This window comes from Eulemur rufifrons, chromosome 16 (assembly GCF_041146395.1).
Source record: "Eulemur rufifrons isolate Redbay chromosome 16, OSU_ERuf_1, whole genome shotgun sequence".
NCBI classification, from domain to species: Eukaryota; Metazoa; Chordata; class Mammalia; order Primates; family Lemuridae; genus Eulemur; species Eulemur rufifrons.
The window spans coordinates 8,001,087-8,027,791 of NC_090998.1; the positions used below are offsets into that span (position 1 = coordinate 8,001,087).

General features: G+C 41.1%; 1 protein-coding gene across 3 annotated transcripts; it reads right to left on the reverse strand.

The window, feature by feature from the left end:
* Window positions 1-5,930: 5,930 nt before the first annotated feature.
* On the reverse strand, window positions 5,931-18,723 carry LOC138397052 (C-type lectin domain family 4 member A-like). 3 transcript variants are annotated; one of them, XM_069490915.1, is made up of 6 exons: window positions 18,642-18,723; window positions 16,935-17,051; window positions 13,653-13,754; window positions 8,261-8,412; window positions 7,428-7,543; window positions 5,931-6,072 (listed from the first exon to the last, which is right to left on the reverse strand). In XM_069490915.1, exons 1-6 carry the CDS (start codon window positions 18,721-18,723, stop codon window positions 5,931-5,933), a joined length of 711 nt encoding a protein of 236 aa, XP_069347016.1. The 3 variants fall into 3 exon arrangements, with proteins under 3 accessions (XP_069347016.1, XP_069347018.1, XP_069347017.1); XM_069490917.1 differs by lacking the exon at window positions 16,935-17,051; XM_069490916.1 differs by lacking the exon at window positions 13,653-13,754.
* Window positions 18,724-26,705: the final 7,982 nt, after the last annotated feature.

Below are 26,705 nucleotides of genomic sequence, written 5' to 3' on the forward strand. Positions count from 1 at the left end.
GAAAAGAAAAGAAAAGAAAGGAAAGGAAGGGAGGAAGGAAGGAAAAGAAACAGAAATTAGTGCAACCACTATGGAGAATACTTGCACTCTGTTGGAATGTAAATTAGTACAGCAATTATGGAAAACAGCATGGAGGTTCCTTAAAAAACTAAAAATAGAACTACCCTATGACCCATCAATCCCACTGCTAGTTATATATCCAAAAGAAGGGAAATCAGTATGTTGAAGAGATATCTGTATTCTCATGTTTATTGCAGCACTATTCACAATAGCCAAGATTTAGAATCACTTGGTGAATTGAACCCTTTATCATTAACTAATGACCTTCATTGTCTCTCATAACAGTTTTTGACTTGATGTCTATTTTATCTTATACAAGTAGAGCCCCCTACCTGCTCCCGTTTGGTTATAATTTACATGGAATATCTTCTTCCATTCCTTCACTTTCAGCCTGTGTGTGTCCTTAAGGTGAAAGTGGGTCTTTTTTAGGCAGCATGTAGTGGAGCCTTTTTTTAATCCATCAGCCACTTTATGTCTTGTGATTGAAGAATTTAATCCACTTACATTCAAAGTAATTATTGATAAGTTAGGACTTACTACTGCCACTTTGTTAATTGTTTTATGATTGTTTTGTAGACTCTTTATTTCTTTCTTTCTCTCTTGTTATTTATCCTCATGATTTGGTGATTTTCTGAAGTGCTAAGTTTTTATTTCTTTCCATTTATTGTGTGTCAGCTATAGTTTTTTGCTTTGTAGCTACCATGAGGGTTACATAAAGTATCTTACAGTTATAATAGACTATATTACAGTGACAACAACTTCAGTAGCATACAAAAACTCTAGACTTTTGCCCTCCCTCCTGCAATTTATTTATTTGTTTATTTATTGTTTTATTCTTTCCTTTTTTTTTATTATTTCAGGGTACTATGAGGGTACAAACATTTTGGTTGCATTTTATGTCTTTGCCTTTCCCAAGCAAGAATTAGAGGCATGCCCTTCCCCTCTACAATGCTCACCGCATCCATTAGTTGTGAGTTTACCCACCCCCACCCCCATTTATTTATTTTTGAGACAGTGTCTCTGTCACCCAAGCTAGAGTGCAGTGGTGCAATCACAGTTCACTGCAACTTCAAACTCCTGGGCTCAAGCCATCCTCCTGGCTCAGCCTCTCAAGTAACTATGACTATAGGTGCAAGACACTGTGCCCAGCTAATTTTTTGGAGGGGGGAGATGGAGTCTCACTATGTTGCCCAGGCTGGACTTGAATTCCTGGGCTCAAGCAATCCTTGTGCCTCAGTCTCCCAAAGTGCTGAGATTACAGGCATGAGCCACTACACCTGGCCTGCAGTTTATTTTTTGATGTCACGATTTTTATCTTTTTATATGAAGGTCATTTAATATGAAATGCCCAACTTTGAATCAAACGTTTAGTTCATTATATCTCATACAAGAAGCAGTACAATTAATTAAAATATGTGCCTAAACAATCGACAGAGTTTTACCAACTTAACAATAGCCTGCTTATGCCAGCAGCAAAGAAGCCTGGAGAGCGAGTGGCGATGAAATTGTAAAAGATGTTTTCCCAGCTTGTTGAGAATTGAATATTTTTCCTTACAAGGAGTGGTCCAAAACCTGGAAGAAGTGGTGCAAGGTCTGGTGAATACCATGGGTGACAGAGAGTTTCCAAGTCCAACTTCTATAGTTTGAGCCGCGTTGTTTTTTGTGACACATGGTCTTGCGAGAGGATTGGCCTGCCTCTATTGACTAATCTCAGCTGCTTAATCACAAGCATCCTCATCATTTTGTTCAACTGGTTGCTTTAAACATCCACTGTAACTGACTGACCAAGTTTCACGAAGCTGTAGTGGATAATACCAGTGCTGGACAACCAGACAGACACCATTAGCTTTTTTGGATGAATATTCAGTTTTGGACTATGTTTTGGCCTTCAACTTACCCAACCATTGTACCAAATGCTTGCCATTGTTGAAAGGAATACATTTTTAATCACACGTAATAATATGGTGTAGAAATGGTTCTCCTTTATGTCGTGACACTGAAGAAAGGCAAGCTTTGAGATGATTTCTCTTCTGATGCTCGTTTAATTCATGCTTAATTCATGCATCCATCCAGCTTCTTTACCTCGGTCATTTGTTTCAAATGATCCAGTGTTGTTGGAATAGTAACGTCAAACCTTGCTGCTAATTCATGCCTAGGTTGAGATGGATTTGCTTCCACTACAGCTTTCAGTTCATCATTATCCACTTTGGTCCCAGGTCTCCCACATGGTTCATTTTCAAGATTAACATCACCAGAATGGAACTTCTCAAGACATTGACATACTGTGTGTTCATTAGTCACATCCTTCCCAAACACTTAGTTGAGATTTCAAGCTATCTGTGCTGCATTGGTTCCACGATGGAACTTATATTCGAAAATAACATGAATTTTTGACTTATCCATGGTTTCACAAAAGTTGCTCTAAAAAAAAAAAAACAATTTGAAAGATAGGCATAAGCCAAAATGTGTGTTTGAAACACTGAGGATACACTTTCACAATTAAAAAAACAAAAAAGAAGTGTCAAAGTGAAAGGTCAGAAATATCAACTGTCAAACTTAGTACTTAAGGAAATTGGACATGCCATACTTTATAACCTGATATGTATTTCTTAACAATTTATTATAGCTGAGTTTCCTTATGAACATTTTTTGAATTCAATTACATGCAATTTGTAAATTTCTATTTCTTTGGGGTCAGTTACTGGAGAATTATAGTGTTCCTTTGTTAGTGTCATGTTTTCTTGCCTTTTCATGGTTCTTGTGTCCTTGCCTTGATGAATGCACATCTGGTGGAACACAATCACCTCTTCTGAACTTTACAGAGTGGCTTTTATAAGAAAGCCTTTCACCTGCATATGGGTCTTCACATACCAGTTGGAAAGGCTGTGGTGGCTCTGCCTCTGAGTGTATGCAGTGGTACAGCCTCTGTTCAGCTTCTTCAGTTGTGATCAACATCAGCAATGACTGTGGGTGCCTTGCTGGCCTAGGCTACAGGAGTTTGTGGCAGTGGCTGCATCAGCATAGGTTGCTAGGGTCCTCAGTGGCAAGGGCTTTGGCATCTTCCTGTTCTTGCTTTTGCCACAATGGTAAGACTTAGCTGAGGGGATCCCTCTTGGCATTCATCTGACACAGCCCACAAGCAGCTGCAGCATCACTGGGTTCCAGTGCACAGGTACTAAAGAGCAGCCATAGAGCTGGGGTCCTGGGTTCAGGGTCTCAAAACCCTTTTGTGGCAATTGGGGTGTAGGTTAACCCTCTAAGGCAGGATTGGATGTAGATTACCCACAGAGCCAGGGTCTGTGACTATGAGGCATCCGCCTCGCTCACCCCAGGAGCTCAGGCCCAGGAGACTTCAGGGAGGAAGGGGTGCTCTGGAGGTTTGGGCTTGGGGATCAGGTTAGAGCTACAATTCAGGAACCATAGCCAATAGGGCACACTGGCAACTCAGACCCTGGGATTGAGGCACCACATAGTGAAAACTCTGGCCCCTGAGATGGTAGAACACAGCAGTATCCCAGACTCTGTGAGGCCAGGTGCAACAGCAGGAAGGACCCTGGAATGCTGGAATACAGCTGTAACTTGGCCGCTGGGGGACAGGGAGCAGCACAGAGATTAATCTACTCCCAGGGGAGGGATGAGTCTCAGCAGATCAGATTCTAGGAAGCTAGTCCAATTTCAGGAGTTGCTCTGCCTGTGGGACAGAGCATCTTAGCTCAGTCAATGCTCTGATATGGAATAACACATCAGCTTAGCCCTGGGATGTACAGATGCTTGGCTCAGCCACAGCACAGATTTTCTGGTGATACATTTCAGCTCTTACCCAAGCGCCATGGCTGCTCTGGGCAGCCAAGGCACCATCTTCCTAGGGAGGAGGGTGCCACTTCAACTCAGGTACAGTGGGGTGTGACTACCCTGGGCAGCCATGGCATCAGTTCCTAGGAGGTAGGGCTCTGAGTGCTTCAGCTTGGGCTCTGGGCAACCAAGGAACCATTTCCCTGGGGACGAGTGGCCATGCAGCCTTCTATCCCTGAGGCTTTGATGTCATTGAACCATCCCTGCTTTGTGGCATGCCATCCCTGAGCTGAGGGCTGCTACACCCCACCCTGTGGGGACAAGCTGCTGCAGAGCCACTTTATCTGCCCCTCCCAGTTGCCGCTGTGCTCTGCCCTCAGGGCTTGTGCTGAAGCAGCATGCTGTACCCAGAGCAGGCCACACTCCCACAGTGGCTCCAGTTCCAAGATGGTGTAGCACAGTAGCCCCATGAGACACAAGGGGTGGGGTATAGTATTGGTGCCTTCTCTGTGGGAGCGCAGCTGCGTGGATGCCAAGCAGCTCCCTCAGCTGGGCTTTGCACCTGTGAGGACTGCAAGAGTCCCCATGTGGAGGACTATAGGTGTCCAAAGAGGTGATGGTGGCTGCTGGGGGCCTCTTGCTTACCTTTTTCCTGCGAGGAGAAGTCCCTTCTGGTTCTGAGCTGATCCCAGCCGGGGGACGAGGTGGCAGAGGCAAGGGGTTTCCTTCCATGCTCTATGTGGCCATCCTGGGGTTTTGTGCTCCACAGGGTCTCTGCTCCTCCTTTGATGTACTCTGGCACTCTCCTTTAGTTATTCTCATCAAAATGTAATTGTTCAGTCATTTCTTTGGCTGTCTTTGTGGTGAGGGACAAGTGCTAAGGGCTTCTAGCAGGCCAGCTTGCTGATGTCACTCCAGTAGGGACATTTAAACAATATGAATTCTTTCAATACATGAACACAGAATATCTTTCCATTATTTCATGTCTTCAATTTTTTTCATCAATGTTTTATAGTTTTCAGCATACTACTCTTGCACTTCTTTGGTTAAATTTATTCCTAAGTATTTTATTCTTTTTGACACTTTTGGAAGTGGGAAATGTTTTCATTATTTTCTAGAACATATATCTACAATCTCATGTTTATTGCATTGTTATTCACAATAGCTAAGACATGGAAACAACTTAAGTGTCAGCCAGTGGATGAATGAATGAAGAAAATGTGGTATGTATATAAAATGGAATATCATTCAGACATAAAAGAAGGACATCCTGCCATTTGCAACAACATGAGTGAATCATGAAGGCATTATGCTAAGTGAAATAAGTAAGACAGTGACAAACACTGTACGATCCCATCTATATGTAGAATCTTAAGAAGTCAATCTCATAGGAAAAAAGAGTGGTGGTTGCCAGGGGGTGGGGTGTGGGGGAAAAGGGACGACGTTGGTCAAATGGTACCAACTTTCAGTTATAAGATGAATAACTTCTGGAGATCTAATGTACAACATGGTGACTACAGTTAAGTCTATATTGCATGCTTGAAATTTGCTTAGGAAGTAGATTTTAGATGTTCTCACTACACAGAAAAAAAGTTGATAACTATGTAAGGTGATAGATATGTTAACTAACTGATTGTGGTAATCATTTCACAACGTATATGTATGTCAAATCACTGTAATGTACACCTTAATATATACAATTTTATTTGTCAATTGTACATCCATAAAGCTGGGTGGGGGGAAAGAACACTCACACAGGCATAAAAAAAACATGTCATATAATTATATCAGTAAATAATCCCTAAGCAGTCAGACAGAAGTTAGGAGACAGGCTCATGTTCCCTCCATGTGTACACAAAAGGGGTCTCCAGTATAGTTTCTGGAACATGAAAATGCCCAATAAATGCTCATTTTATGAATGAATGAATAAATGTATGGACCAATTCTGTCATGAGTGAAATAGCTGCCTGGCTGCCTAAAATTCTGTGGAACTCCCTTACACATAAATAAAGAGCTTATTATCTATCTCTATAATGATGGATGCCAATCCAACCACACGTCCATGGAGAACGTTCAGTTCATAAGTAGATGTTCATCATCTCACAAACTGACCTTTGAGACTGAAAACAACGAACGTCATTCCAGCCCCATGATGAATAGCGAGTTTGTAGTACAACACAACGCTCATTGCGATTACTGGGCTCATCCGGAAGCCAGAATCTGAAGGGGAGAAAAAGGATGATGGCATTTCTTTAAATAGTGCTTTGATAAAGGTTAGAGACAGTAAGGGGATGAGGAGCTGGGGATGAACTTCACAGAAGTCAAGGTCAGATATGTCCAAATCCACCCTCCCCACTCGTCATACAGTTTCTTCTCCCCCTGCATCTCTGGCGTTTCCCTTGAAAACTGTGCCCACATCACTCAGTACTTTCCACCTTATTACTTAAATATCCTCACAGCAGATATCCCAGAGACTGTCTTGTATTTGTCCACCTTTATATCCTGTTCCCAGGGGACTTTTAATCTTATATGATGAAAATATTTCACCCTGGCCCATTTATCAATGAAATTTTTTCCTTTTTTTAACGCACTGTGTTTGGAGTCTGAAGAATTGGTAAAAATCTCTGTATCTTCTACCTATCCCTGTTATCATGGGCAAGTCATTTAATATTCCTGATTCTCAGTTTTCCTACATAAAAAATGGGGACTAGAGCAACATCAGTGCATATTTCACACAGCAGACATGAGGATCAAAGGTGGTCATCTACTTAAAGTACTCGAGTTTGTTTTTTTTTTTTTTTTTTGAGACAGAGTCTCACTCTGTTGCCCAGGCTAGAGTGAGTGCCGTGGCGTCAGCCTAGCTCACAGCAACCTCAGACTCCTGAGCTCAAGGGATCCTCCTGTCTCAGCCTCCCGAGTAGCTGGGACTACAGGCATGCACCACCATGCCCAGCTAATTTTTTCTATATATATTTTTAGCTGTCCATATAATTTCTTTCTATTTTTAGTAGAGATGGGGTCTCGCTCTTGCTCAGGCTGGTCTCGAACTCCTGAGCTCAAACCTCGGCCGCCCACCTCGGCCTCCCAGAGTGCTAGGATTACAGGCGTGAGCCACCGCGCCCGGCCGTACTCGAGTTTTTAAAGAATTACATCAATATGAGATATTATAAGACGATCAAAATTTAGCATTTTTGCTTTATGAGAAATATGAAATCTTTAATAATTGGTTATGATCTTAATGAACATGAATTTGTATTATATTTAAAGATATAAACATAGTGGTTAAAAGCACAGTAAAATCCACCTGAATTTGAGGACCATTGTTGACACTGTTGGTGGCCTTAGCTGAATTTTCTACACTCTCCAAACTCAATTTCCTCATCTCTATAGTGGGAAAAATAGTAGCAGGTGCCTCATCAGATTCTTGTGATGACTAAAAGAGATAATAAAATGATTTAACCCAGTGCCCAGGAGTTAAGAGTGAGCTATTCTAGTTTCACAGCCGATAGCCAGAACACCCTAAACTCCCGGCATGAGGTTGGACCCAGGACTCCTTTATCTAATTCTATACTCACGTGGCGCTTTTGTTGTATGGCGTCTGATCGACCCATTGCCAACGTCTCTGACCCTCCGGATCTGACAGCCCCACAAAATAAGCAGAGTGTTTATCTAGATTCTGGATGATGAAATCCTGAGGTAAGAAAAGAAAGGAGTCACAGCCTTTAGAGTACTCAGTCTAAACTGGGTTCTTTCTGACTTTAGAGAAATGAGGAGAAAAGGAGAGGACCCTAGGGCTGCAGGTCTCCCCTGTCTGAGCAGGGCAGGGTCAAAGACTCCACTTGTGAGTGTGATGTTCTGTAGATACGGGAAGAGATTTCTATCCATGAGCATAATGAATTCTCATCTCAGGCTCACTTCCCCTCTGTTTGTCACTAAGAGATGCAAATCTTCAAATTTGTGCATGAGAAAATTTTGGTGGGTTTAGTCATTCTCCTTTCATAACTTCAGAGATTCTTCAGTTTCACTCCTGATTGTTTATTGTGATTGGTAATGATTTAACTTTATTTCCCTATTCAACTTAAAAAATATCTCCTCTCTGTTAGTTAATAATGTATAAAACAATTACACATTAGAATAACAACTGATAGTTCAGGATGAAACATTTTCATCCTTCAACTCTATCCCCATATGTTATATTTTTAATGCCACGATTTCTTTGGGGAAGATTAGTTTTCTTGAAGCAGGAGAAGATATGAAACATAAAGACTTAGGGGTCTTTCCTATCTATTTTATTAAAGCCCTCTGCCACAGCACAAATATCGCAAAATAACAAAGACCTCCTTCTTAGCCAAGAGAGATACACAGAAAGCACGTAGGGCTCACAACTCCATTATCTATTATAAAGTACCTGCTCATCCTTGGTGTCGATCACCAGCAAGTGAGCCTCCATTCTAGAGCAGGCCTTCTCACTCTCATTCCAAGATTTTGATTCGGGAGGAATAAAGTAGCATTTGGAACTAAATGACTTCCAGTTCTTGGGGCAGCAGCTCCAGATTTTCTCTGTATGGGGAAGAGGGGCAAATAAATACAAGATAAGTAATCCCTTTTTAAGGTGTGTGTATTATTAAAATTAAGGACCAAAGGAGACCACATGGTGGGGATGGAACTCCCATCCCCACCCAGGTGTAACAAGGTTCCCCACCCCTCGGGTGTCAACGGAGCCAAGTCTACTTCAGTTAGGCAATAATGGGGCAGGACCCCCTTTCTCCTATGGAGTGGTATCGGCAAAAGCCAGTTAAAACATAATGTTTAAATAAGATCCAGACTCTGAGAACCCAATGCAAAATGTGCAGCATTCAATAGAAAATAACTCATCATACCAAGAACCAGGAAGTTCTCAAATGTAATAAAAAGTGATAATCAATAGATGCCAACAACCAAGATAACACAATTATCTGACAAAGATTTTAAAGCAGTCATGATAAAAATGCAAGAAGGTACAAACTTGCTTGAAATAAATGAAAAAATGGGATGCTTCAGTAAATCAATAGAAGATATAAAGAAGAACCAAATGGAAATTTTACAATTGAAAAATACAATAACCAAAATAAAAGTCTCAGTGGATGGGCTCAACCCCAGATTGACAGTGAATTGGAAGAAAAAACACTAGAAATTGCCAACTGAACAACAGAAACAAAATATACAGAAAAAAGATAAATAGAGCCTCATATAGTGATCCTAAATGTGTATACACCAAACAGACCTGCAAACGTGTAAAGCAAAAACTGATACAATTGAAATGATAGATTTGACAACCACACAATTATAGGTGGGCACATCAATACCCTGCTCTCAACAATTGGTAGAACAGCTACACAGAAAATCAGCAAGAATATAGAAGAACTCAAAAACATCATCCACCACCAGGATCTAATCAACATTTATAGAACACTCTACCCAACAACGTAATACCCATTCTTTTCAAGTGCCTGTGGAACATATGTCAAGATAAAACATATCCTGGGGCTAAAACAAACCTCCACAAACTTTAAATTATTGAAATCATATAGAAAGTGTTCTCCAACCACAATAGAAGCAAATTAGAAAATAATAAAAGAAAGAAAGTAAACACCACACTTCTAAACAATCCATGGGTCAAAGAAGTCTCGGGGATATTTTTTAAAAATACATTAACTGATCCACGAGCATGGTATATTTTTCCATCTATTTGCAAGTTCTGATATTTCTTTTCTCAGTGTTTCATAGTTTTCCTTATAGAGGTCCTTTACCTCTTTAGTTAGGTATATGCCTAGATATTTTATTTTCTTTGTTGCTATTTTGAAGGATATTGAGTCTTTAATTTGGTTTTCTGATTGACTGTTATTGGCATATATAAATGCCTCTGATTTGTGTATATTAATTTTGTAGCCAGAGACTTTGCTATATTTGCATACTACACATCAGATAAAGGACTGATAACAAGAATCTATTTAGAACTCAGGAAAATCAGCAAGAAAAAATCAAACAACCCTATCAAAAAGTGGGCAAATGACATGAATAGAAACTTCTCGAAAGAAGATATAAGAATGGCTAACAGGCCGGGCGCGGTGGCTCACGCCTGTAATCCTAGCACTCTGGGAGGCCGAGGCGGGTGGATCGCTCAAGGTCAGGAGTTCGAGACCAGCCTGACCGAGACCCCGTCTCTACTAAAAATAGAAAGACATTATATGGACAACTAAAAATCTATATAGAAAAAATTAGCCGGGCATAGTGGTGCATGCCTGTAGTCCCAGCTACTCGGGAGGCTGAGGCAGTAGGATCGCTTAAGCTGAGGAGTCTGAGGTTGCTGTGAGCTAAGCTGACGCCACGGCACTCACTCTAGCCTGGGCAACAAAGTGAGATTCTGTCTCAACAAAAAAAAAAAAAAAAAAGAATGGCTAACAAACATATGAAAAAATGCTCAACATCCCTAATCATCAGAGAAATGCAAATCAAAACCACAATGAGATATCACTTAACCCCAGTGAGAATGGCCTTTATCAAAAAAACCCAAAACAACACATGTTGGCGTGGATGTGGAGAGACAGGAACACTCATACATTGCTGGTGGGACTGCAAACTAGTGCAACCCCTGTGGAAAGCATTATGGAGGTATCTTAAACAGATTCAAGTAGACCTGCCATTCGATCCAGCAATCCCATTATTGGGCATATACCCAAAGGAAAAAAGGTCATTCTGTAACAAAGACACATGTACCCGAATGTTTATAGCAGCACAATTCACAATAGCAAAGATGTGGAAACAACCCAAATGCCCATCAATACATGACTGGATTAGTAAGCTGTGGTATATGTATACCATGGAATATTACTCAGCTATAAGGAATAATGAAGATACGACATCTCTATGGTTCTCCTGGAGAGAGTTGCAACCCATTATATTAAGTGAAGTATCCCAAGAATGGAAAAACAAGCATCACATGTACTCACCAGAAAATTGGTTTCCCTGAACATCACCTAAATACACATCTAGGAACGACACCAATCGGATATCAGACTGAGGTGGGGGGTGGGGGAGGGGATGGGGGTATGCCTACCAATGAGTGCATTGCGCACCCTTTGGGGAATGGTAACGCTTGAAGGTACTGACTCGGGAAGAAGGGGGTGGGGAAGGGAGGGATATATACCTACATGATGGGTGCAACACGCACTACCTGGGGAACAGACACGCCTGGAGCTCTGACTTGGGGGGAAAGGCGGTACATGGGCAACGTATGTAACCTGCAATTCTGTATCCCCCATAACAATAAGATGAAAAAAAAAAAAAACAACCTAATGTAATTCATAAATAAAAACAAAATACATTAACTGAATGAAAATGAAAATACAAATTATCAAAACTGCTATTCTTCAATTAAAAGAATTGGGCTCCTCAAATAAATGTCTGACTTGAGGAAAGGGACATGAGTTCCAAACATTTTGTAGTCCCAGAAGGTAAGGAAGTACCAAAAAAACCCAAAAACAATAAAACAAAAACTCACATTGATGGTGATATGTCAAAAGGTCACAGTAAGGCCTGGCACAATGGCTCACATCTGTAATCCCAGCACTTTGGGAGGCCAAGGCAGGAGAATCCCTTGAGGCCAGGAGTTTAACACCCACCCGGGCAACATAGCGAGACCCCATCTATACAAAAAATTTAGACTGCAGGCACAGTGGTGGGCCCCTGTAGTCCCAACTACTCATTAGCCTGAAGCAGGAGGATCACTTGAGCCCGGGAATTGGAGGTTGCAGTGAGCTGTGATCACACCATAGTACTCTAGTCTGAGGGACACAGCGAGACCTTCTTTAAGAAAAAAAATAATAGGAGTCAAGGAACCAAATGAAAGAACAGCTGAAAGAACAAAATAAATAAAGTAGTATTGGATTATAATCCAAAATTTAAAATACATAACCATGAGTAAATGCAGATTTAAACAAATGATTGGATAAGTTAATAAATGGGATAGAAGAGACAACTCTCACATGCACAAGAATTTCAAATAAATTATATAGATACCCGTGATGGGTAATTTTATGTGTCAACTTGTCTGGGCCACAGTGCCCAGATTTTTAGTAACACATTCTAGATGTTTCTGTGAGAATGTTTTTTTAATAAGATTTACATTTAAATTGTTGAAATTTGAATAAAGGAAATCATGCTACATAATGTTAGTGGGGCTCATCTCGTCAGTTGGAAATCTGAACAGAACAAAAGGGGACCCCCTCTGAGCAAGAGGAAATTCTCCAGCAGACTGCCTTTGGCCTTGATCTGCAACCCGGGCTCTTCCCGGTTCCGCAGCAGACTGACTGCCTCTGGACTCAAACCACAACTCTTCCCTGAGTCTCCAGCCTGCTGGCTGCCCCAGCAAACTTTGAACTTCTCAAGCCTCTGCAACTGCACCAGTCAATTCCTTAAGAATAAATGCCATTCTACACATACCTCCCATTGCTTCTGTTTCTCTGGAAAACTCTAACGCAATACTCCACCCTAATGGATGGGGAGCATAACTCCTCTATCCTTAAGTGTGGGCTGTGCAAAGAGTACAGTATGGAAAGGAGTAAGAGTAACTTTATAGTGGAGAAACCTGACAAACACTACCTTGGCCAGGTGATCAAGGTCAACATCAACAGTCAAAAATCATTTTGATAGTATATACCCTTGATATGATGTGATGAAAGTAGGACTTTACATCTGTGATCTTCCTCACAAAAACCAGTAACCCCACTTTAATTATTAGAAAAACCTCAGACAAATTCTAGGAGGGAGACATCCTATAATATACTTCACCAGTATCCCTCAAAATTGTCAAGGTCATCAAAAACAAGGAAAGTCTGAGAAACTGTCACAGCCAAGAGAAGCCCAAAGGGACATGTAACTCAATGTAATGTGGAACCCTGGCTCGGATCCTGTTAAAGAAAAGGAACATTAGGTGAAAACTAAGGAAATTTGAACGAATTGTGAACTCTAATTAATGATAATATATCAATATTGGCTCGTTAGTTGTAACAAATGTACCATATTTATATAAGATGTTAATAATAGGGGATACTATGTGTGCCAAGAAGGGGTAAAATGGGAACTCTTTGCATTATCTGTTCAATTTTTCTGTAAATATAAAACTGTTTCTAAATTAACTACTAATTTTGAAAATTTAAATAATTCACATCCATAGTAAAATCATAATCATCATATCACTTTCATCAAATAGTTTTAACTGATATGTCAATAAAAGAGCAAGTGTGCACAGAAAGTTCAGAAAGAGGCCGGGTGCAGTGGCTCACGCCTATAATCCTAGCACTCTGGGAGGCCAAGGCGGTGGATCGCTCGAGGTCAGGAGTTTGAGACCACCAGCCTGAGCAAGAGTGAGACTTCATCTCTACTAAAAAAATAGAAATAAATTAGCTGGACAACTAAAAATATATAGAAAAAATTAGCCGGGCATGGTGGCACCTGCCTGCAGTCCCAGCTACTCGGGAGGCTGGGGCAGGAGGATTGCTTGAACTCAGGAGTTTGAGGTTGCTGTGAGCTAGGCTGACGCCACGGCACTCTAGCCTGGGCAACAAAGTGAGACTCAGTCTCAAAAAAAAAAAAAAAAAAAAAAAAATTTTATGTCCTATATATTTGCAGATTTATAGCTTAAGATGGTGATGGGAGTCAACTATGTAGTATGCTCTACCTGGGAATCTTATTGGAAATATTGCTTTGGGATCCTTACGTAGTATAGTCGGCAACTGAACTCTAGGCACATTCATTTTTACCTGCCATGGTCAAATTTTTTTTCACACACTCCAATGCTGTATGAATTGGCTGTTTTGTTGTATTTTTTTCTTCAGGAAGCTGAGAAGATTTTTGAAAGAAAACTAGAAAAGAGAACAAAGACATTCATTTTCCTGGTTGCACTGTGACTTTGAGTTTATTGTTACTTTCTTATATTCTTTATAGAAATAAAATCTACAAACGCCCAATTACTTGAGTAGATGGATCCTGACGGGAAAAGATTTCCTGTTTTGAAACCATAGATCTCCAGGAATAGCTGAAAGATCAGCAGTTGGAAGAGGACACGACAGTTCCATCACAATGGGTCTACGGGGACTTCTCCACATGCTCCTTCAATACTCAACGTGAGATGCCTGCAGAGGCTAAACCTTGGGAGTGGGGAGGAGGGGAGGGCAGATAGACGCTTGTGTTCAAGGATGTGCACAGCCTGGGACTTTGCGGGGGTGAGTGGAGAAGCATTAGCTAATTCTGAAAAGTTCTGGGTTATCCTGGAGAATGGAGAATTTAAAAAAGAACCCAACATGGACCAAGAGAACATAATTTTCTTCCTCTTCTTTCCTTTATTCTTTCCATTCCAACTGGCTACTCCTCAGCATACCAACCCTCTCATGTCTCTCCCAATCTAAAACTAACCCACCTTTTCGTCTAGAAACTGAATTTTCTCTCTTTCCTCCTTATCTTTCATTTGCTCCTTGACTCACCACATTCTGACTTTTGCTTCCACTGCTTCACTAACACCGTCCTTGAAATGGATTATCAGTAACATGCTAGGCCCACTTATTAGCCATCTTCCTATTTGACCTCCTTAAATACTTGACCTGGGTTCTCTTCTCCCTTAGTTCTTAGGGCCCTACTCTGCTTTTCTTGCTTTTGTTTTCTTGCTACTGCTTCTTATACTCCTTTATAAGCTCCTCTTCTTCCATCCACCTCTTTTACAAGGTGACATTTCCCAGAGTTCCATCCTCATCCCTCCTTCTCATGCTAAGTTCTCTGAGTGATGTCACATCTCCCCAGGGCATCACCTGCTACACCTATGTGAATGACGTCCAAAGCTCAGACCTCTCTCCTGAAGGCCAGACAAATGTGTCTCCCACTAGACATGTCCATCTGAGAGTCCCACAGTTACATAAAACTCAACATGTCCAAACCTTAAATCACCATCTTCCAACTCAAACTTGCTACTCATCCTATATTGTCTACCTCTTTGAAAAACTTCATGATTTCTGAGTTTACCAAGTCACACTATTCCCCAGGTCGAGATATTCATCAAGCTTCTACCTCCTTTATCATTCAAAGCTACCTCCTTTCTTCACTAACTCTAGCCATGGATCAGGCTCTTGCTGTTCCTCAATTGGATTTATGAATTAGCTTTCTAACTTCTCTCTCTGCGTCCAATTTTGTCCTCATATATCCATTCTCCACATCTCTGTACAAAGCATATTTCCTAAGTTAAATTTGATTATACCAATTCTCTGCTTAAAATTCTACAGTCTCTCCATGACTGTAACACATTGTAAAAATGGCCACGATTTTTAACCTTCCCTGTATCCACACTGCTTTGCAATGTGATTTTGTAGCTTCTTCAATCAAGAAATGGGGTCTGGTCAGGTATGGTGGCTCATGCCTGTAATCTCAGCACTTTGGGAGGCCAAGGCAGGAAAATCGCTTGAGCCCAGGAGTTTCAGGCTGCAGTGAGCTGTGATCATGCCACTGTACCACAGCCTGGGCAGCACAGGTAGATTCTGTCTCAAAAAAAATTTTTAAATAAATAAATAAATAAATGGGAAAGAAAGAAATGGGGTCTGTTTCTCCACCAGCGGAATCAGACTGCCTTTAAGACTTCCTCTGGCCAACAGAATGCGCAGAAGCAATCTGTGCTAGTCCCAAGTTGAGACTTCAAGAGGCCTTGCTTACTTCGCTCTCAGTCTTGGAAGTCTGCAAGTTGCCATGTGAACAAACTCAGGCTAGTCTAATGAACGATAAGAGCAATGTGGCCAAATTGCTTCTGTCATTCCACTGACATCCCCTTCCTCAGAAGGCAGGTTGTCCGTGAGGGGCACCGGGCGACATGTGCGCGAGTGAGGCAAGGCAGGACCAGAGGACGCCCCCAACTGGCACCAGTCTAACTTGCCACGCTGCAGAATTATGAGCTAAATAAACAGTTACTGTTTTAATCCACTAAGTTTTAGATTGGTTTAATAAGCAGCAAAAGACAATTGATAAAACAACCTTTAGGGGAAAAAATCCAAATTCTTTATAATGGTATACAGCACTCTTCACGATCCGAGTTCTGTTTCTCTCTCCCACCTACAACTTCGCTTCTTAGATCTCTCAGCACCATATGTTCCAGTCATGCATACTTACAGTTCCCCAAATTCTATGCTCTCTCATATCTCTATGTCATTCTTGGGAGACACAGCCCTAAATGTCACCTCCTCTGGGAAGTCTGTCTGAGCTTCCTGTGCATACACCTTCCCTGCACAACAGTTACCATACACTGTTGTAACCACTGGTTCATTGGACCGTTCTCTACATTTCTTGAAACCAGGGGCTGCAGTTCTGTCTGGACGGGGTCTGACATATAGCAGATGGCCAGTGCTACTTACTGAATGACCAAATGAATGAATAAGATATCCAAATATATACTAGTTTTATACCTTTTAAAATTTTAATAAATTCTAAAAGCCAAAGATATTCAGCAATCCACCTATTTTGCTAAATTGGCTTTTAGATCGCACACAGTCTTGGGCAGGACAGAAATAATTAGAGTGAAATTCAGTGGAAAACTGTTCTCAAAGTATTTCTTCCCATCTCCTTCTTGTCCACCTGTGCATCCCAAAATATAAGTCTGTACTCAAGTAGGACTGGCCTTATAAACGCTGTTGAGAAAATATAGATTTGTCCTCACTTATACAGTGTCTGGTATAGAGACCTCAGAGGTTTCACTCTACAACACACAGTCTCTCTCTCTCTCTCTCTCTCTCTTCAATTTCCCTGAGAAGAATGGACTCCATTCTTTTTACAGGAAAGTAACTAAATCCAAATAAAGAGCAAAATTCCCAGTGGATTCCCATGAATTATGTCTCCCTAGAGAAAATTTTATTTTAGATTTCTGGATAAACTCATTTTTATTTTATTTTATTTTTTTTTTCACTCTATATGAACTTTGACTAGATAAACTCATTTTTAAATGTCAGTTTCTAACAGATACCTTCTTTTCACGTAGAGCAGACATTGCTTATTGATTCGGTTGGCATACTTACTGATAAAAGCAATAAAGAATGAGATTGCCAATAGCAGGAAAAGTATCAGCAATGAGGCCCAAAATAGCTTGGGAAAACCGGGATTACTTTTGTGAGGGGTGGTCCTTTCCTTGGGAGCTGAAAGAGAAACCAAATGAGTTTTCTTTAATCAACAATAAATTTTGTCCTTACTTCCTCTTCCTCCTCCTCTTTTTCTTCTCCCCTTTCTTGGATGATGCACAATTACAATGGTATGACACTTGAAATAATATGAGAATAGGAATAGAAAGGAAATGATAATGTTCATTGTAGAAACTTCAGAAAATATATAGAAGCACAAATTCCTACCATTGAAGATAACCGTTTTATTAATAATTTGGTATATATCCCACCAGCAATTTTAAAAATGCATATATATGTACATTTTCCCATGATTGACACATCATATATACTGGTTTCTGACCTACTATTTTCTTTTACACTATATCATGAACACTTTCACACCAGATTTTCTTCTTTAACACTTTTTATCATGGTTGAATAGCATTTCATCATATATTTAAATAATCTTCCAGAGTGTTTCCAACTTTACTTTTAAAAATTCCATAGCAGATAAATCTTTATAATCATCTCTCATCACATCTTCAGGATGAGGTCAGCCTTTTTAGTCACCATGTCATAATCAGGAATTCTTAACGTTATGATATGTCATCAAATATGGAGGGGACTCTCAGTACTATACAGTAAGATTTCATTTTTAGAAAAATACACATAAATATTTATGTATATTCTCATGTGGAAGGATATACACTAAAATGCAAATTATGGTTTTCTCTCGATGGTAAAAGTATAATTGAAATCTCTGTATACCTCTGGTTAATTTTTTTCCATAACAATCATTGTTGCTAAATCATTGTTAATAAAAAAATTATACAAAGTTATTAAAAAGAAAAAACCAATTTTCCTAAGCACTCCCCATACCTCCACAGAGGCGTTCTAGAAAGCGTGAGCAGTCCTGACTCCCTCCCTCCAATAGTGTCTTGTATTCCATATGTATTTTTCTCTCTTCTCTATCTGAGATCTCACACATGCCACCCAAACTGCCTTTTGTCTACTCCCAAACTTAACTGAGTCTGTCTCAGAGATGCAACATGCAATAGATTTTCTGATTTCAGAAAAATTTCCCTGGAGATTTAAGGAACTTTCTTTTTAAGACTTTCTAGTGTTTCATTTGCAATGGCCTTTTGTTCCACTCCAGTACTAACAAATACACTCTCCTTGCTCTCCACCCACACTCTTCCCCTCTAACTAATCAAAACACAAATCCCACAAATGCATTAGTAACCCCAGCATCTGGGCAGATAGTTTCAGAAGCTGTATTCGGTCTCTCAACCCCAGACTAACTCAGCCTCAGAAAACACAAGACCACAGCTTCTTAGCATCAGAGCACTGACCTTAGCTCAGGACTGTAGCTGATTTCTCACACCTAAGTTTTCTTACAGTCAGCAGAGTTGGAGCTAAAGACGCATCATAAAATCTTTTCCTCCCCGCATACAACTGTACAACCCCACAACGCTTATCTACAGGCAACTCAGTCTTCTGGGACTCCTGTGTTTCCCAGACATGGCCAGTCAGAGAACCAGCAACTGACACCATCTATGCCTCGTTTACAAACCCTCGCTTCATCCTTTGTCTTATTAATTCTGACCACCAGAAAATGGTTGTTACCTGCAGGAGACTCTGAGGTGGTGCCTGAGAAGTTGGATCCATTTTTGAACCTCACTTCAGCATAAGTGATTTCCGAAGCCATGTTCAGAAGAGAGCTTCTGCTTTCATCAGAAAATCTGTTTCATCGCTTCCTTAAAACATCTTATAAATGAGAACCAAACATGGTGATAAATTATCTCCTTCTTGTCACTCAACTTGGTGAGAGCAGGGGCAGCAAATACGTAAATACCCCTGACCGGGATCTCGTGAGAACCGAAACTGCAACGTGGGGGCCACTCAGTCCGCAGAGGCCCCGTCCTCAGGATCAGCACGGTGGGAGTCACAGCTTGAGACATGTGCTAGCAAACGTACAAAAGCGGGAACTCAAAGCGTGGAGGAAAGAAATGGGAAGGAAAGGAAAAGAGGAACCAAGCAATTAGAGAAGTCTTTCCTGAGAACTGTGTTCATTGAACTCACCAGAAAAAATAAAATTCGTGTGCTTCCTCCCACATGCGGACCTAATTACTCACGGATCAACAACCTGAACAAACACATGTTCGTGTTGCATTCACCTCGTCATTTTTGCCTGATCAGGCAAATTCTTGGTACCATAGTCTCAGAGGATCAATGACAAAAAACTCACATGTCAGCCTCCCCACCTTCCAGGCTCAGCTTCCTCCGGTACAGTGGGGAAGGCAAAGCTTCGATCCTGTGGCTTGGGAAGCTGCTCCTCCCTGCTCTGGGCTTTCCCTCCTCCTCGCTTGTAACTAACTCCACTGGAGTCTCTGTTCATTGTGCTGCGTGTCACCTCCAGCCCTCTGGAGAGCAGCTCGCTTTGTTGCATGTCGGAGGACGGGGCCAGCTCTTACTGCACACTTCTCTAGCCTTTTAGTCCTCACAGCGCCACAGCAAAAGGGTACCCAGCTCCATATGACTGTTTTAATAGTTAGGATAATTAAATGGGGTCACGTTATTGAAGGGGATAAACGTAAACAGAGTGCTAAATATGACTTTTTCCAAATCCGTCATGTAGAATCTTTCCACAGACATGCTCCCAGCTCACACCTGGATTCTCTGACCTCAGCTCTCACCCAATGATCCTTCTTTTAACCTCCCCCACCTTCCTTCTTCTCCTGCACCGCACAATCTCACACTCCACATACACTCACAGACATACTGGTCCCCTGGCCACCACTTAGACTCCCGTAGGCTCTAACACCCCACACCAGATCCCCCCGTGGGTGGAAGCCCTCCTCACCTTGTAGGGCTCTGACTCCCACCCTGGGCTATCCCGGCACGTGGACAGCCGCTCTATCCTGCTCAGTCCCTGAAACCCACAGGCCCACCCTCTGCATAGACACTTTCTGTGTCCTGCTTGGGCTCTGACACCCCATGTCAGGGCCTCCACCCCGCAGCAAGGACGCCCACCCTACCCCACTTAGGCTCTGAGCTCCCACACTGGGCTGCCCCCCCACCCCACCCCCCTGCCCCACGGAGACGCTCCTTATCCTGCTTGGTCTCTGAAACCCACACCAGGTCTGCCCTCTGCAAGGATGCTCTCCCCACCCTGCTTAGCCTCTGAGTCCCAACCCACACTGGGCCAACACTGTGCATGGGATCCCTCCTCACCCCTCCCAGATGCTGACCGCCCGTACTAGGCTGCCCCTCCACGAGGACCCCTCCTCACCCATGTGGGACTCTGACTCCTCACAGAAGGTGACCTCATTCGTGGATGCCCTCCTCAGCCAGCTGGAGCTCCGACTCCCTGCACCTGGCTCCTTGCACCACAGAGATGCCCCCTTTACCTCTCAGGCTCTGACATTCCACACCAGGCTGGCCCTATTGTGGACACCGTCCGCACCACACGCAGGCTCTGGTTCTCCATGCAGGAACACTGTCCCACCCCCACAGGATGTTCTCACTCTGCTTGGGCTCCACCACCACTGTCAGGCCACCCCCTGCATAGTCACTCTTCCCACCCTGCCTGAGCTCTGACACCCTGTGCCAGACCACTGCTGCTCCCCCACCCCACCCTACCACTGACGCCTACCTTGCTCTGTCCCGTCCTGCTTTACTTAGGGTTGAATCACATAGTAAGGGAAGGGAAAGGGCTATGACAAAGAATACGGGAAGGAGAAGGGAATTACAAGTTCTCCACAATTAATTACTGGACCTTACAAGCACTTGCGCGAGGACAGGTGCCCATGCACACACGCTCCTCCAAAAAATGGTCATTGAATCTCAGAGGGTTTATGATCTAAGCTCATAACGACAAAGCAAATATATTCATAAAGTTCTCTCTCTGTCCTTGGAATAAGTCACATTATAACTGGATCATACTATATCACAAACAACCCCAAAATGCAAGTGGCTTACAACAGCAAGCATTTATTTCTCACTCATGTTACATGTGAACTTAAGGTCTGCTTGGGGTTGACTGTAACTCTGCTTGGCTCCTCTCCAAGTGTTTTCTCATTCTGGAAGCCAGGATCATAGAGTAGCTCCTCTGAGCTGAACCATGTAGTGGCATCCTCTATCTGGATAGGGTATATATTACATTCTCTCTGATTCTATTGGCCAATGCAAGTCACCTAGACAAACCTGTGAATGGGGCAGGGAAATATACTCTATCTATGGAAAGATATGTCAAGGGCATCAAAGTTTAATCCTCTCACAGAGAAGAGCATAAACATTTGGAAACAATAATACAATCTTCCCCCAATCCCTTTAACTTAGTTAGCCAAGGGACCTCTTGGCAGTGATCTCCAAAATGGGTCACAAGTACCCTAGGTTGTATAAAAGGGATCCGCTAGGTCGTGTAAAAGAGGTTCCAAAGATATAGAATATTAGACCTTCTATTTATATATATTTAAAATATTAAGTAAAATAAGCTTTACTAATGTCATATGGATTTGGCACTGGATACATGTCGCGTGTGGCATGGTACCTATTATGAGAGAAGAGTGGAAATTCCACAACTCTGAGAAGTTGATGCTGTACCTTCACTTGTTTGTTTGCTCTCCACATGTTGCATCATGTTGCAGTTTACCTGGTAATAAAGAATTTGCCTGGCCTTTGTCCCCAGTTCCTAGGAGGTAGCCTCTAAATCCTTGGAATTTTCCAAGTAATTGAAGTGTCGGATAATATGACTCTATTCTGAGTTCACTGAATCGTTCTAGCAAATTACAAAACCTGAGAGGGTTGTGGGAACCCTCATATTTGTAGTTGGTTACTCAGAAGTGAGAGCAGCCTTGGAAACCCCTGAACTGGTGGCTAGTATCTGAAGGAAGGGCAGTCTTGTGCAGGGCATGCCCTTGGCCTGTGAAATTTGGCCTAACTCCAGGTAGTTGGTGTCAGAAGTCATTGTAATGTTTCAATATTGTGAATTTCATTTTTCTTTTCTTTTCTTTCTTTTTTTTTTTTTTTTTTTTGAGACAGAGTCTCGCTCTGTTGCACGGGCTAGAGTGCCGTGGCATCAGCCTAGCTCACAGCAACCTCAAACTCCTGGGCTCAAGCGATCCTTTTGCTTCAGCCTCCCAAGTCACTGGGACTACAGGAATGTGCCACCATGCCCAGCTAATTTTTTCTATATATTTTTAGTTGTCCAGATAATTTCTTTCTATTTTTTAGTAGAGACGGGGTCTCGCTCTTGCTCAGGCTGGTCTCGAACTCCTGACTTCGAGCGATCCTCCCGCCTTAGCCTCCCAGAGTGCTAGGATTACAGGCGTGTGCCACCGTGCCCAGTATGTGAATTTCATTTTTAAAATTATATTTGTTGGATTATGCTGTTTTGTAAAAACATGGCAAGTGACAATTTTGTTCACTATGAAAGTATATCTCAGTATATGGAAATAAGGATGGAGTAAACGGGCATTTTTATTTTTACTTTAAAGATTTTTTTACTATTTCATATTTTGTGAGCATATGTTTTTTTATAATAAAAAACATAGCAAGTTAAAATTTTTGTAAAAAGTTAAAAAGGCAATGTTCTTTTATTAGAAAGCAATCATATGTACGAATAACTTAGTTTCAAATTTTAGTTAGTCATAGACCAAAATAGGTTTATTTTGCCGGTATAACCTAATTTCAAAAGATTTGCATAAATAATTTTATGAATTAACAAGGGTAAGCCCATAGAATTTTAAAGTGGAAGTAGGTGAATAGGTGCCAATGCTTTTGTGTTTCTGGCTACAATACCAGCTACTTGTAAAAGATAATTTGACTAATATCATTAATAGGCAGCTTTATTTAAGTGACAGAAAAAGAAAGAAGAAAATGTTTAGAACTATCTTTATAACTTCAAAATAAGCATTATCTCCCATTCTACAGTTGAGAACACCAAAAATTGGAGAGATTAAATGACTCGTCTAAGATCACGCAGCTAGTGATAAATGGTAAAGATGAGACTCCACCACAAAAAATGGTGAACTAGCACCTCTTGTACTATCCTGGGTGAGCTGGAGCCCATTCTTCTAGGCAAAGTTTCACAAGAATGGAAAAACAAGCACCACACATACTCACCATGAAATTGGTACTAATTGATCAACATTTAAGTGCACATATGGAAGTAACATTCATCAGGTGTCAGAAAGGTGGGAGCAGAGAGGAGGGGATGGGCAAATTCACAATTACTGGGTGCAGTACACACTGTCTGGAAGATGCACACACTTGTAGCTCTGACTCAGGCAGTGCAAAGGCAATGTATGTAACCAAAGCATTTGTACCTCTGTAATATTATGAAATAAAAAAAATTGATAAGAGAATGGGATAAAAGTGAGATAAAATCTTTCTTATTTTCTCCAAAGATGGAGCTAAGACTGTCTTTGCATCAAGGCTAAGTCATTCAGCTGACACAGTGTTTTGTTGAGTAAAGGCTTAAGAAAACAGACTTTGCATGTCTTGATTCTTTCATGTAGTATAGTGTTTTTGAGGTACATCCATGTTATGACGTGTATCAGTGTCTCAGTCCAATAGTGCTGCTACAACAAAATACCTGAGACTGGGTAATTTATTAAGAATAGAAATCTATTTTTTCACAGTTCTGGAGGCTAGGAAGTTCAAGATGAAGGCAACAATATGTTCAGATGTCTGGTGATGACTGCATCCTCTAGAGGGGAAGAATGTTGTGTTCTCACCTAGAAGGCAGAAGGACAAGAGATAGCCCAGTGCTGCATGATGCCTTTTTAGAAATGGCCTTAATTATACCCACAAAGCCCCCATGGACTAATTACATCTAAAAGGCCCCACTTCTTAATACTATCACATTGGCAATGCCTGAGTCTTGGAGGGGGACACATTGAAACCGTAGCAATCAGTAATTCATTCTTTTTTATGCCTGAATAATATTCCATGATATGTATAGACCGCACTTGTTTATCCATTCATCCATTGATGAAAAGTTTTCCAACCTTTGGCCATTATGAATAATGCTGTTACAAACATGTGCATACAATTTTCGGTGTGAACCTATGTTTTCATTCCCCTCTAATACACCTATGAGCAGGATTGCTAAATCATATGGTAATTCTATGTCTAACTTTTTGAGGAGCTGCCAAACTGTTTCACACAGTAGCTGCCCCATTTTACATTCCCAACAGCAATGTACAAGTGTTCTCCTATTTCTCCACATCCTCACCAACACTTATTTTCTGCTTTTATTATCATTATTATAGCCATCCTAGGGAGTATGAACTGGTATTTCATTGTGGCTTTGATTTGCACTTTTTTAATAACTAATGACATTGAGCATTTTTTCATGTGCTTGTTGGCCACTCGTATATCATCTTTGGAGAAATATCTATTCAAGTCCTTTGCCCATTTTAAAATTGCATTGTTTGGTTTTTATTGTTGTTATTGAAGTTTTAGGAGTTCTTTCTGTATGCTGTGGATACTAAGTCCTTATGAGATATACAATTTGCAAATATTTTCTCCCATTCTGTAGGTTATTTTTTCATTTTCTTGATGATGCTCTTTGATGCATAAAAGTTTATAATTTTGATGAAGTACAGTATCTATAAAATAATGCAAAAATAAACTGATTTTCTTCTTTTTCTCTCTTTTTTTTTTTGTTTTTTGTTTTTTGTTTTTGAGACAGGGTCTCACTCTGTTGCCTGAGCTAGAGTGCAATGGCATTATCATAGCTTGCTGCCACCTCAAACTCCTTGGCTCAAGTAATTCTCCTGCCTTAGCCTCCCTAGTAGCTAGGACTACAGGCACATACCATGACACCTAGCTAATTTTTTTAAAGATTTTTTTGTAGAGAAGAGGTCTCACTATATTGACCAGGCTGGTCTTGAATTCCTGGCCTCAACTAATTCTCCCTCCTGGGTCTCACAAAGGATTACAGACATGAGCCACCGTGCCTGGCCATAAACTGAGTTTTCATTGTATTACTTTATTATATTTCTAATCCTGGATTGCTCAATGTTTCTTTGGAACCCTCAGCATTAATTATCCCAGATATATCAGAAATTTTTAACCTTACACTGATTAGAAATTTTGAGCATTATCACAAAGAGACCATGGCATAATAAAAGAATAAGAACAACAAAAGGCCCACATCAAAACAAATTATGGCAGAAATTTTTTAAAGGACAAGAAGAATATCCTAAAATCTTCCGAAGAAAAAGTGGAGTCACATACATGGAAATTAGGATCAGAATGGCTATTGTACTGTTCAAGCAAAACATTGGACACTAGAAGATGGTACAGTAATGCCTTCAAAACTGTAAAATAAGATGATTTTTTTTTTTTTTTTGAGACAGAGTCTCACTTTGTTGCCCAGGCTAGAGTGAGTGCCATGGCGTCTGCCTAGCTCACAGCAACCTCAAACTCCTGAGCTCAAGGTATCCTCCTGTCTCAGCCTCCCGAGTAGCTGGGACTACAGGCATGCACCACCATGCCCGGCTAATTTTTTCTATATATATATTTTTAGCTGTCCATATAATTTCTTTCTATTTTTAGTAGAGATGGGGTCTCGCTCTTGCTCAGGCTGGTCTCGAACTCCTGAGCTCAAACGATCCGCCCACCTCGGCCTCCCAGAGTGCTAGGTTTACAGGCGTGAGCCACCGCGCCCGGCCTTAAGATGATTTTTAATCAAAATTCAATACACAGAAAAAAATATTAATTGTGAGAGTAAAATAAAGACATTTGAGGAAAGCAAAATTTGACAATTTTACCTTGCATGTTTCTATTCTTATGAAGCTATCAGAAGAAATTTATCCAACAAAATGGGATTGGAAACTGTAAACAAACTGGGTATGGGATTGAAAAGAAAGAGAAGAAAGAAAGAAAGGAAGGGAGGGAGGGAAGGAAAGAAGGAGGAAAGGAAGGAAGGAAGAAAAGAAAGAAAGAGAAAGAGGAAAGAAAGAAAGGAAGGAAGGAAAGAAAAACGAAGGAAGGAAGGAAGGAAGAAGGACTTTTCATGTTTCTTGGCCATTAGTCTGTTTTCTTTTGAAAAGTTTCTGTTCATGTCCTTTGCCCACTTTTTGATAGGGTTGTTTTTTCTTGCTGATTTTCCTGGGCCAAGAAACATATGAAAAAATGCTTGACATTTCTAATCATCAGGGAAATGCAAATCAAAACCAAAATGAGATATCACTTATCTCCAGTGTGAATGGCCTTTATCAAAAAGTCCCAAAACAATAAATGTTGGCATGGATGAGGAGAGATAGGAACACTGATACACTGCTGGTGGGACTGCAAACTAGTACAATCTCTGTGAAAAACAATATGGAGATACCTCAAAGAGCTATAAGTGGAACTACTGTTCGATCCAGCAATCCCATTACTGGGCATCTATCCAAAGGAACAAAAGACATTCTATAAAAAAGACATCTGCACTCGAATGTTTATAGCAGCACAATTCACAAGTGCAAAGATGTGGAAACAACCCAAGTGCCCATCAATACATGAGTAGATTAATAAAATGTGGTATATGTATACCGTGGAGTTCTACTCAGCCACAAAAAACAATGGTGATCTAGCACCTCTTGTATTATCCTGGATAGAGCTGGAGCCCATTCTACTAAGTGAAGCACCCCAAGAATGGAAAAACAAGCACCACATGTACTCACCATCAAATTG